Source organism: Onychomys torridus, chromosome 7 (genome assembly GCF_903995425.1).
Source record: "Onychomys torridus chromosome 7, mOncTor1.1, whole genome shotgun sequence".
NCBI classification, from domain to species: Eukaryota; Metazoa; Chordata; class Mammalia; order Rodentia; family Cricetidae; genus Onychomys; species Onychomys torridus.
This window is the reverse complement of record NC_050449.1, coordinates 57,091,963-57,105,022: the sequence shown is the minus strand read 5'-3', so window position 1 is coordinate 57,105,022 and position 13,060 is coordinate 57,091,963. Positions and strand designations below refer to the sequence as shown.

Here is a 13,060-nt window from a genome sequence, read left to right as displayed (position 1 = left end):
CACATGGTGGGTCAGAGAGAAAAGAGTTTGCAGAACCCCTGTCTAGTGGTCTAGCCTGCTCTAGATTAAATAGGAAGAAGAGAGACTCGGGCATCAGAAGATCTGAACTTGAACCTGGGCTCTGTCAGTTACCAACCATTTACTATGTGATCAAGGGACTGGCAGGGTCAGCAGCAGCACTCTGAGGACCTCACTGGAGGCATGATGGTGGAGACTGGGGACTCACTGTGTGCTCTTCCTCTCTACTGGAAGCTCCTGCAGGCAGGAGCCATGCCTGACTGAGTTCATCAGGCCCGCGGCCTAAGAGTGACTGAGTGCCAGCCTACAGCAATCTACAGGACTGCACCTACCAACCTGGCAGCACCACATGAGGCAGCACTGGAAATACCTAACAGAGATACGCTTATCCCGCTGCTGTCTGGGTGAAGAGGAAAAGCCCCGTTCATCTTAACTACAGATGATGCAGCTCTTGGAAGAAGTACTCATATTTAAGACACTAAACCCAGGAGCCAAAAATACAATCCGAAATGAAGAGCTAGCAGCAGTAATATAAAACTTGATAAAGTCATGAATGTGTGAAAAGTACCCACAAATGAAGGATGAAGAAATCTGGCTTTGGGGCAGTTTGCGTTTAAAAATTCTAGAAAGGTTTTATTACTTTGTGAGGGAGACCAGCTCCCTCTTTTATCTATCCCAGGGATTCTTGAGGAGGGAGAAGTGAGAAATATGTAGATAGAAATATAGAAGAGAGAGACAGTTAGAAACACAGGTCAGCCTCGGGAGGGCCTGGGTCAAAACCCACCAGCCCCTTCTGTCTCTGCTAAAGGGCTTTTAAAGGAATGCCAAGGGGTGGAGCAAAGACCTCTCCCAGCACAGCCAAGTGCAGACCATCCCAGACACCTGGTGACCATGCACGTGGTCCAGCCATCCCCTAATGCAGCCCTGCCGTGTAAAGCAAGCTCAGATCTCACTATGAAACCGTTGAGGGATCTTACAACCTTGCTCTAAGAGACATGTCTCAGAAAAATCTGTTTTAAGATTATACTGAATTAGGGCTGCCGAGATGGTGCTGCAGGCATTAGAGCTCAATTCCCACTCTTGGTCCACTGTGGAAAGAGAATCGGCTCCCAAAAAGTTAACCTCCAACCTCCATTACGTGTGCTGTGGTACATATGAGCACCTGTGCACGCACGCACACAATAATAATAAATACAAAGACGGGTACTGTTTGCAGAGCAACTCCCTGGTAGAAAGGAACAAATTCCATGATTCTAACAGTCAAAGTTAACTCCAAGGACAATATGAAGGAAATAAGGTCAGAAGTAAGAAATTACACATGTTCACATACACCAAGCTGGGCACAAGTTTTAGGGAACTTAAAATATGGAAGGGAATATTTCATTTGCCAACTTTCAGTATTCTTTATAATGTAAGAATGAAAACCAGCTGGGTGGTGGTGGTGGTACACGCCTTTAATCCCAGCACTTGGGAGGCAGAGCCAGGTGGACCTCTGTGAGTTCGAGGCCAGCCTGGTCTACAGAGCGAGATCCAGGACAGGCACCAAAACTACACGGAGAAACCCTGTCTCGAAGAAGAAAAAAGAATGAGAACCTGCTTCCCTATTTCATTCTCATCCTGACCTACCTAGCACTTTCATCCACACTGGCTTCTAGCCTGGCAGGTCTCCTGGGACAGCCTGCATCTTCTAAGGCCCCGCCCACCAGGCCGCTTCACGTCCAGCTCCTTCTCTACTTCCTCCCCAGGAAGAGTCTAAACATTAAAGTCGGGGTGCCAAGTGCTCTCTGAACCACACAGGAATATCCCCATCTCTGCAGCACCATGACACCACATTCCTTCTTGGTCTGGGGACATTCCATTCGGGAAACCCAATTATTTGTGAATGCAGCTTATGGTTCACGTTTGGTACCAAGCTACAAGATTTTTGGGGGCCAAAATCTGCCTCAGCTGGGTCGAGTTCATACAGGTATACTTGGAAAGTGAGAGGATCAAAGGACTGGAGAGCTAGCTCAGTGGTTAGGAGAGCTAGCTCAGTGGTTAGGAGAGATAGCTCAGTGGTTAGGAGAGCCGGCTACTCCTGCAGGGCCCAGGTTCAGTTCCCAGAACCCACTTGAGGTGCCCCACAAACATCTAGAAATGCAGTTCCAAGGGATGGATGCCCTCTTCTGACCTTGGGGAGAGTGTCTCTGTCTGTCTGTCTCTCTCTCTCTCTCTCTCTCTCTCTCTCTCTCTCTCTCTCTCTCTGCTTTCCTTTCCTTTTTGTAATGGAACACTGGCTGTTCTCCAGAGGACTGGAGTTTGATTCCTAGCATCTACATGGTGGCTCACAACCATCTACAACTCCAGCTCCAAGGGATCTGATGCCCCCTTCTGGCCTCCTAAGGCACCAGGCATCCATGTGGTACACAGACATACTACATGTAGCCTAATATTCAAACACATAAAGTAAAAAGTAAATCTTACCAAAAAGAGAGAGAAAGAAAAGAAACTGAAGGTCTAGACGGTTTTGGAAGTGGCAGAAGGCAATCGATGCCCAGCTGCCCTGGGGGAGGCGAGTGGGAGGCTCTGAGCTTATTTTTGGCTTGGGTATCAATAGGTCTGGCATGCCCCCTGAGGTTTCTGGAAATTCAGCCTCAGCTTACTATGAATTCAAAGGAAGGAACATAAACTCCACAAATACAGGTCTCACTATCCTTGGCTGGCAGTGATGAAGGACCGAGAAATGGCAACGGTTTAAGCAGTTATCATACACACACACACACACGCACACGCACGCGCGCGCGCGCGCACACACACACACACACACACACACACACACGCACGCACGCGCACGCACGCACGCGCACGCGCACACTTTCAAAAGCTCTAAAATGGGTGGTGAAATCCAGCAAGCAAATGACGACAGTGCTGGTAGGACCATATCAATGAGTTTTGCTCAAAGTTTTTTAACCAGCTGGAGAAACGAGCACTTCTGGGCTCTTGCTGTGAGCACCCTAGCCTAGGCTGGAAGGATCTCTTAGGCCACACCCCAAAGCCAGCCAGCGTCTGCGGACACCAACACTCACCGTCCTCCTCAGGCAGCTCGTCGGGGTTGAGCTCCACCAGCTCAAAGCCGTGTTTGATGCACCACTCTTGAGCCTTTTGTCGGTTTACCCCTGCAACAACACGCGAGGAACCTAAGTAACACGATCGTAGGACACCGACAACCTCCACCACGCTTCCAGGGCCTCAGCGTTCCCCCGAACGCCAGTGCCATTCTAAGGCATCTAGAATTAAGCTACATAAATGCAAATGGCTCAGCCTCAAAGTATGCTGCAAACGACATGAATCCTGTAGGATTTTCACAGTGTAACATGGCGGGCTGAAGACACGGATGCACCCTGTCTTCACGGAAGGGTACATACATGTCAGAGGCTCTTACCAGTTTCACACACTCTATCACAGACCAGGATCATCACCTCAGGCAACCACGCTTCTGCCAGGGGGAGCCATGAGGAGACACTGTCAAGACCCGATTTCTACAGGGGCAGAAACAAAAAGGAAAAGACCCACTGAGGAGCTCAGAGAACACAGAAGGAAAAGAAAGCCTGTGACGCTGTGTGAGTGAAGGCACCATGGAAACGAGCGCTTACCTGTGTGCTGTCAAAGTAAACCACAAACGCCTGCACGGACTCCGCCATCTCAGCAGTGACCAGGAACTTGCTAGGCACCACGCACAGATTGACCTCCGCTGAGTAGTACTTGTTATCAATGGTCCAGGGGTAAAACCGCACGGTATCACCGCAAGTTGCTTCCACACCAGCATCTTCTGTTCCAAGGATATCTAAACAAGCCACACATTATCACCACGAAGGCACAAAACCAATGCACCCTGGTCAATCTGTCTAGTGAGATAACCAGATGAACTTGGATCCTCAGCTGCTTCCCTTTATACAATGAGTCTAAAGAGCCCTGAATTTATTAGATTTTTTTTCTTCTCTAATCATCATTAAAAAGAACGGTGACACTTATTTATTTATTTATTTATTTATTTATTTATTTTGCAGTTTTGGGGTTGAACCAGGACCTTTCAGTACCTATCAAGTACCACTGGGCTATATTCTTTTTCAGAACACAAAATTGATTAGCTCTAGATTAAACAGTAGTGGGGGGGGAGCACTTTGATAAATACCCAGAAAAGAGCAAGAATGAGGTTATATTAATTTTGTTATGTAAGTCCTCCATGGGAAGTGGACAACTATAAAAATCCCTAACTACTTTGCATTTACTGCGTGAGAAGAGGATGAGCGGATTAAGGCTAAGCCATTAATAAAACAGAGCTGCATATATTCCTTGGGCTAAATGCTTAGACATTAATTCAGTTAATGAAACAAAATAATAGATACTGATAAATGGCCCCAATTCTATTTATATCCACTCTTGTTCAGCCTTTGAAAACCACCCAAATCCTTATTTGACTGAGACACCTCTGGCAAATTTAAAAACTTATCAAAGCAAATGAAATGTTTTCCATTATAAAAAAAAAAAAAACTTTCTGAAATTTATGTGCTGTGCAGGTAGGAAACCTTCAGTGCAGAAGAGGAGTCAATGATGGGCGAACACACAGAGCTGTGGTCACGGAGCCGTGGGAACAGTCTGGTCCCGGCACCATACAACATTTAGAAATGGAGGAGGTGACTGGAAATGTCCTCACCCGAGCTCCCATCTCCCCCATCATCCTACCACCTTCACTTCATTCGGAGGTGGAGGAGGAGTGTGGTCTATGAGCACAAGTGTGTGCAGCTGTGCAGACCTGTGCACACGCACAGAGGCCAGAGGACATCAGGTGCCTTGCTCTGTCACACTCCACCTTCTTCCCTCGAGACGGGGTCTCTCCTCGAACCTTGGGCCATGCCGGTGTTTAGGAAGCCTGTGGTTCTTCAAGGGCTCCACGTGCACCTGTAACCATGCCAGATGCCATTCCTCACGTGGGACAACACTTGACGGTGGGTACTGGGATTTGAACTCATCTACTTGCCCAGCACCTGCTTTACACACTGAGCCATCTCTCCAGCCCTTGTCTTCACATTTTTGTTCAAATCAGAGTTAGTACTCTTAAAGGAATGGGTTTGTAACCATACCTGAAACTGATCCTCTACCTCTTTAAGAAATTGGCAATTCTGTTCACTTATAATCCTTTATTTAGTGTTAATTCCATAGCAACCAGCTACAGTGTTCCTCACAGTGCACTATGACAGCTCAGGTGAGCATGCAGCAAGAGGATAGCTGAGCTATTAAAATCAAAGACTTTGTTTTCACATCAATGTCTCACTGAGAAAACAAATAAGCAAACAAAAAAAACAACAACTCCTAGATCAAAGTCCACCTTGCAGTCCAAGTTAGCCCTCTAAGCTGAGAGCAGCCATGTTCCTCAGAGCTTCATCACCCAGCCACCATAATCCTATCATGTCAACAGCACACATGGAGGAAGGGGACCCAAGCCAGGAGATACTGCACACACAGGCCCAGGCTTTGAAAGGGTGGGAGGAGACAACGTGAATCGGTCCTCATTCTTGGCTAATTAAAATTAATGAACTGGCGGGTTCTTAAAGGAGAATACAAACAGCACTGCTGTTAAGAGGCAAAGGAAAAATCAAAGGGACCAAGTCCCACCTGTACTTAAAAGCTGGAATCTACCTGGGGTTATGCTTTTTCCAAATCAGTGTCTTCAATACAAAAATACAATCAATTAAATTGCACGTACAGGGTAACTGCAACCATGACCATCTGGATTGACTAAGGAGTTGCACACACTAAGAAGCACTTTAGATGGGCAAACTGTATCCTGCAGACTGCATCTTAATAAAGCTTTTTAGGTAATTAAACAAAAACAAATGGGAGGGTATTTCTTTCTCTTTTTGCTATACTCAGATGGGAATAGTACCAAAAAGCCAGGAAGATGACTTTTACTTTTCAGATGTTTGAATAGCTGCCCGGGTTGTTTAATTCTCTGAGCTGACTCAGACAAGTGGACAGATAGCCCAGTCTACTTAGCAGCACTTACTTGGTTTTAGCATGTGCTATCTAGTCAGACTGTCCAGTAAAGCTGGGCGTGGACTTTGTTATTGCATCTGCACCATGTAAGAATGAGGGGAGGAGGAGGAGTGGAAACCGCCTTATTCCAGTTCCTACTGTCAATATCAGGGTAGAAAAAAAGGAGACGACGACGCGTGGGAGCAGATCCTAAAGCTGGCGCCAGATCAGCAGCATCTTCTCCTGCTTCCTCAAGATGCTGATGCTTGCGACCTGGGCACGAATCTACGCCACTCTGCCACAAGACACAACACACCCTTGGACCTATAGGCCCACTGTGCCCTCTGAACCAAACAGGAACAGCAGAACAAGGGGACCATTCTGCGAAGCCATTTACAAACTGCTCACGGCATCTGAGTATGTGTGTCGAAGCTGCACCATAGTTCTGAGGGTCTGCTTGTGTTTGTATGGCCCAAAGTACTCTCCCTTCTTTGCCCTTCATTCTACCAAGTGTGGATGCCTTCAACTCCACCAGGTACAAATCCATTATCAGAGCAGCTTCACCCTCCAGCTCTCGCCCACGTGGCCACCTGGTGGAGCTGTACCACATAACTTTTTAAGAGACAAACAAGATAATTGGTTGCCAGGTCTGTTATTACACACTTGGATTCACACCTTGAAATAGTCCATTTGTGGTGCCTTCATGTAAGATGTTAACATCAATCCAGATCCAGCAGCAAATCCAACCCCCACTCAGTTATCTGGCAAGTGCAAACAGCAGTCCCTACTTGAGAACCTGCTCTTTAGCAGGCAGGGAGTCTCCAGCTGCCTCAGCCCGTTACTTTCTCACTTAGGTAATTTATTTCCCCCTACAGCCCCAGAAAAGGCACTGAAAGGAAAGATTAAAGAGATGTGACAGAGGCTGTGTGCATGATGGCCAGTGGAGTGACCCAGCATCCCTGTCATCCTCTGGCTGGGCTTTGTGCCTCACCTAGGAGAGCATGCCAGTTTGGCAAGCAATGAAAGGAAAGAGAACGTAGTAAGGCGGTGCTTCAGAACCAGTTAGAGGTGAGCCTCTTTTTGGCAGATGAGGAAGCAGACTGAAGTTCAAGGGTCATCTCCAAACATCACACATACCATTTACACACATGTGCATGCACACATATATGCCTGGACTCTTTATATCTAGCTCCTCTCAGTCCCAAACAACAAAACAAATGCATTCCTACAACGACACAGTTCACCGTGCCAGGAATTATCCATGCCTCCTTCGGCGGTATAATGAGAATACATACCAACAGACTTAATGGCCAAATCACATTTTCCACGGCTTGAGGGACGTGACACTTGCCACTGCACATCAGGACAATCCTTCAGGAAAGCAGTATTATTCTGAGAATGCAGAGTTTTCTTGAACTTCTGATCCTCCTGCCTCCACCTCTTTAGTGCTGGTTACAGGGTGTGGCGTGCATCTGGTTTATGAGGTGTTAGGGATGGAACCTGGGGCCCAGTGTGAGCTAGAGAAGCACTTTACCAACAAACCACATCCTCAGCTTCGTTTTAATTATTCTGCAAACTGAAACAGCCTTTCTAGCCAGACACTGGTGTCTCCCACTCCAGCTCCAAGAGTCTTTCCAAGTCTCCTCTCTCCTGCTGACCCCACAATTCCTCTTCCTTCTTTCCATGCAGCCAGCACCAAAGAAGCAGGAGAGACCACGGGGAACTGAGCTTCCCCAGCCCTGCAAGAGTCTGGCCAGAGGGACCTGTGTTATACCACCTCAAACAGAGACCAAACTCCCTTCGTGGCTTTAAGACTGAAATGTGCAAGAAGGTGCAGGGTCTGAACGTAGAGGCGGCCCGAGGTGAATGCTCATTCCCATGGGGCTAGAGGGGTGGCTCAGCAGTTAAGAAGACCAGCTGCTGTTCTAGAGGACCTGCTTTCAGTTCTCAGCACCCGCACAGTGGCTCACAACCATCTGTAACTCCACAGCCACCAGGCACAAATGTAGTGCACAGATGTACATATAGGCAGAACACCAAACACATAAAAATAAAACTTTAAAAAAATGCTCATTCTCCAAATCCCAACCCAGTTTCCTCTATGCTACTACACTCCTGACTTGTGGTTGGAGCCACACATGGCCCTTATGAGGAAATAGTCTCCTCCATCAGGATGCTCTGGGACCTCTTTTCTTTTCCAGCCTGACCACCTTGTAAAATATGACGTCTCAAAGTTTTCTTTTCCATTGTTGAGGCAGAAGAGAAAGCAATTAGGAAAATTACAGGAGGTAGCAGAGTCTGACGTCAGCCAAAGGGGAAGACAGCCATTAGGAAAAAGAGAACCCAGGGAGATGTGGCTTGGAAAGAAGCATGAGACCCAGGGTTTCTGTCAGCCAGCAGGTAAAAGTGTTAGAAACTTCAATGTGTCTCTGCTGTTGCAACTGGCATAATCACAGGGCCCAAACTCTGAGAGAATGTCTTCTAGGGGTCACATGCTGTCACACTACAACACAGAAAACTACACACACAAGAGATCACGGCGCTGTGTCAAGAACACAGCTATTAAAACCGTGTTGTAGGGCTGTGAAGTCACCCTGAGAAATGTCAGCCATTCCTATCTGGAACTCCCTGAGCTGTCTGTCCTACACCTGCTAGCACAAGCACAGGAACTTTGTTTGGGGCCTAGGACCTGCCCCTGCTGGGCGCAGTGTGGAGGTGTGGACACAGCAGGCTGCCAGAGCTGCACTGTGCAGCAGGAATTCCCTCTGCTTCTAGCACCCTGTACCTCCCTGGCCGCCCTTCCCTCTGCTGGCCACACTGTAAACTCAAGGCTCTGCATGCCCTTAGGTTTTTATACCACAGTGGAAAGTTTTAAAACTTGAAGCAGAGGAAATCCAATCCTACCCTTTGCTTCCAGTTTACTTTCTCCCAGGAGTCATCTGGAATTGGTCATCATGGCCTCAACTTAAAATAATTGTGCGTGCGCACGCGAGCGCGCATGTGCGAGGTCTCTGCTTGCCTTTAGAAGACCTCACAATGCAATAGTACAAACACCCAAAAATATAAAGAAGCAGGCAGGAAGTGGGAGAGAATATGGCAACATGTTTTATGAGAACTAAGCAGAACCCATCAGCCTTTATATGATGTGTGCAAAGACCACTATTACCCAATCCTGGGGGTTCAACTCACAGACAACTCCTACCCAGATTCTGCAGAAAGAGAAAACATCTCTGAATTCCATCCCTTTAAAAAACTTTATTTATGCATATATTCATATGTCTGCTCATCTGCATGTGTACATGTGTTCAGTGTTCTTGGAGGCCAGAAGGTGGCAAGGGATACCTTGAACTGGAGTTACAGGCAGTCATGAACTGCCCGCTGGTGAGTGCTGGGAACCGAACCCTGGTCCTCAGCGAGGGCAGGCTGACCTTAGCAGGTCAACACCTTCTCCAGCCCCTCATCACTTTCATACATTCAAAACTGTAGATCCAATTCCATCCGAAGCCATTTCCTAATGGTTCCCTGGGACATGATCTGGTGCCCCACAAACGTGTGTGGACACCTGGAGACTTTCTTTTGTTGTTGTCCCAAGCTGGGAAATGGCACTGGCATCTAGTGAACAGAGGACAAAAATGCACAGTCCCAAACAACAGAGCTGCCTGGTCCAGAATGGCAACAGAGTGGATGTTGAGACTCCCTGGCTTAGAGGAAAGAAGCCCCAAAGCAGTGAACTAACACTGGCCATGAGCAAAATAAAAATCCTACGGTACTAAGTCAGCATTTCCTTCTCACAGAACTGAAAACGAGTCAGCACACCCAGAGGAACCTCTCACTCCAGGTACAAAGGTCTCCCCCCTTGTACTGGTAAGATGTCTGTCTGCCTCATCTATTGCATGGCTTCTTCGAATATTAATTAAAAGTACTTGACAATTAGTTCTAGATGCCCCAAAATAACCTCTGAATATTTTTAGTAAGAAGATTAGATAAAACTTATTCCATGAGATGATGCTCTCATTCTGCGGACAATGTAGGTGACTGGGGTAAATATTTTAGGTGTTTACAATGGATGGCCCAGGTAAAGACAATCAGTAAATATTTGTGGAATAAAGTTAACTTACTTAAAATCGGATAACTAAAAAGAGGCTACAAATCAGTGGACGCATTTCGCCCCAAGAAAAGCCCAGCAGACTTCAGAGAGAGCCACAGCCATTCTACCTGTATCTCTATGCTACTTATGACCAAATGGCTGCACACTTTCCTCCCCTGGACAGGCAGACGTTGATCAACGCCTCAGCTGGCAGGTCAGAAGCAGCGGTCAGGTCTGCATGGAAAATTAAACCCGAAGCTGGTTGGTTGTCAACTCTGCCAAACATATAAAGGCTCTTTGGGTTTCACAACCATCCCAGGCTGCCGAGACCTGCGTCAACCTTGCTTCCTGGGTAAGCTGTCTGCAGAGATCTATTTGAGGTACCTGTGCACCGGCTCCAACGTAAATACAATGTCACATCCAGACTGTCATTCTTGCCAGGAAAGTTACCAACAACTTTCAGACTTTAACCTTATAAAATGATTTTATATCACATTTGATTATTCACTGAATTCACAAATAAATTCAGTTATTGCTGAAGGAATTATATGGGGCAAAAGGCACTGAGTTGTTAAAATCACATGACCACTGCATGCTGTCTAGAATGTTCTTACTTTCTACTGCACAAAAGTCAGCAGTTAGACAGACTCCCAGAAATGAAAGTCTGTCTAGACATGCTTGAACCTTCCAGGGGGATACAACACTGTGTCACAAATGGTCCTGTGCTATGCAGCTAAGGCACAATACAGGTAACTCTTCCCACGCTACACCACCTCCCACTTACTGCAAAGACAATGGCTTGGAACCCATGCCCTCATTACAGCACATAACACTGAGTGTCACGCTTCTCATATGAAGTCAGATGTTCCGCTCTACAGATAAGGAAGCGAGCGGCAGGCACCTACAGAGACATTTTCATTTACGATTTGACTGACTCAATGCATTTCCCACCAAAGGCTCCAGAGGTCACACATCAGGAGTGTAAACTTATTTAAGAACTGTCAAAGTTCTTGCATTTGTGGGGGAATCTTCTGCCATTTCTCCTGTCTCCACTTTGACAATGTGCAGGTCTAGCTGCCAAAACGTTATGTCATGTTTTGCAAGAACAGAAAGATGGATTAAATCTTGGCTCCCCAACTTTTCTGAGTGAACGACTTTGGAGAAGCTCAATTCTCGGTGCTCTGATTACGCACACACAGCACGGTCTTGCTTGAAAGGCCCTTCGTTCTGAGGAGGACTGTCTGACTCCTTCTTAAGCTAATGACAACATCTCTCTTGGAATAAACACAAAAATCTCAAGTCTTAACATTAGCCGGAAAACACAAATGTATTAAGCATCACAATTAAAAAAAAAACAAACCAGTTTCTGCCTCTAATTTCCAGTGGACATCACTGTTCTTAGTCTGACAACTGACTGAGTCGCTGTGGTAACAACTTCCAGTGCCTGTGGGAGATCTCTCTTCCATCTGCCGAGGAAAATAAAGACCTGGAAACATGACCGAGCCCGAGGCATCTCCAGAGCAGACCAAAGGCTCCACTCAGAGTATCTCCAGAACTGTAGGAAAAGCATGAGTTACGACTCAAGCCCCTCCCTGCTCTCACGGAACAGGCTCCACCCTGAAACAGGAAGACCTGCCAGGCACTGGAGTCCCGAGAATGCTGGTTCTGCCACAAGAATCAACATCATAAGTACTTGCTGTGAGAGTCTCCAAGGCCAAGTCTATTCATCAAAGAATTGAGCTTTCTTGGTCTCACTGTTTTAGAAACATCAGAACCAGAGAGCAAGGGCTTCTAAATTCTAAATGCAGAAAGTAAAATTTTCCCTGTGGAGGTAGCTCAGTGGTAGAGGGCACCTATAAGACGCACACAGCCCTAGGTTTAATCTCCTGCACTACACAGGGGGAGGACCATATTTTCTAGTCAATAGTTAGGTGTCTTGTTGTGGGATAATCTTTTTGTACACTGTGAAGATATGTCTTTGCCAATTTGCCTTCTGATTGGTTTAATAAAGAGCTGAATGGCCAATAGCTAGGCAGGAGAGGTTAAGCAGGATTTTCAGGGAGAGAGAGTAAGAGGAAGAGGCTTCTTCTAGGTGGGATGGGGGGAAGGTGGGGTGGGGGGCAGGTGAGGTGGGGGGCAGGTGAGGTGGGGGGCAGGTGGGGTAGGTTCACCAGCAGACTCAGAGCAAGTTGGACATGCCGTACTGAGGAGAGGTAATCGAACCATATGGCAGAACGTAGATTTTTAAAACTGGGTTAATTAAGTTATTGGAAACAAGCCTAAGCTAAGGGCAAGCTTTCATAATTAATACTAAGTCTCTGTGTTGTTATTTGGGGGCTGGCAATCCAAGGTAGTCTGACAAGAAAGTTTGCTAGAGTGTCTGTTGAAATCTCAAAATAAAGTTTGATTCTTAACACAATAAATAAAAATAAAGTAAAAGTAATCTTGGGTTAATAATGCCAGAGTTGCGGGGTGTGGTGGTACATGCCCTTGATGCCAGCACTTGGGAGGCAGAGGCAGGCAAAGCTCTATGAGTTTGAGGCCAGCCTGGTCTAGATAGTGAGTTCCAGGCCAGCCAGGGGTACTTGTGAGACCCTGTCCCCCCAAAAAAGAAACCCAAAATCAAGCTAAGAAGCACTGTGTGACAGACCTGAGGAGGAGGAAGAGTTGCTGTGACACAGGACCCCATCTAGATGGGGCGGCGAGGCGATTTGCTGATGCTAACCCTACACAGTGAGAGTGGCTAACAGGTATGTCTCTGTTTTAAATGTAGTGAACCGAGAAAGACTTTGTAAGACTTTAGGCATAGATGGCCTTTTATTGTATATTTAATATACTGCACATACTTTCTATGTTAAATAATGCTCTATTTTAATGTAATAAACATTCTCTGGGCAGATCCCCGCCCCTTCCATTAATAATTAAGTCTTCATCCCAGACAGC

General features: G+C 46.6%; 1 protein-coding gene across 2 annotated transcripts in view; it reads right to left on the bottom strand.

The window, feature by feature from the left end:
* Positions 1-13,060, bottom strand: part of Aagab (alpha and gamma adaptin binding protein) — a 42,800-nt gene that overhangs the window by 24,345 nt on the left and 5,395 nt on the right. For both annotated transcript variants that reach the window (XM_036193428.1, XM_036193429.1), the window contains exons 2-4: positions 3,651-3,841; positions 3,440-3,536; positions 3,084-3,173 (exon numbers count right to left, since the gene is read on the bottom strand). In XM_036193428.1, coding sequence (XP_036049321.1) covers positions 3,084-3,173; positions 3,440-3,536; positions 3,651-3,841 — 378 coding nt within the window. The remainder of the gene's footprint in view (positions 1-3,083; positions 3,174-3,439; positions 3,537-3,650; positions 3,842-13,060) is intronic.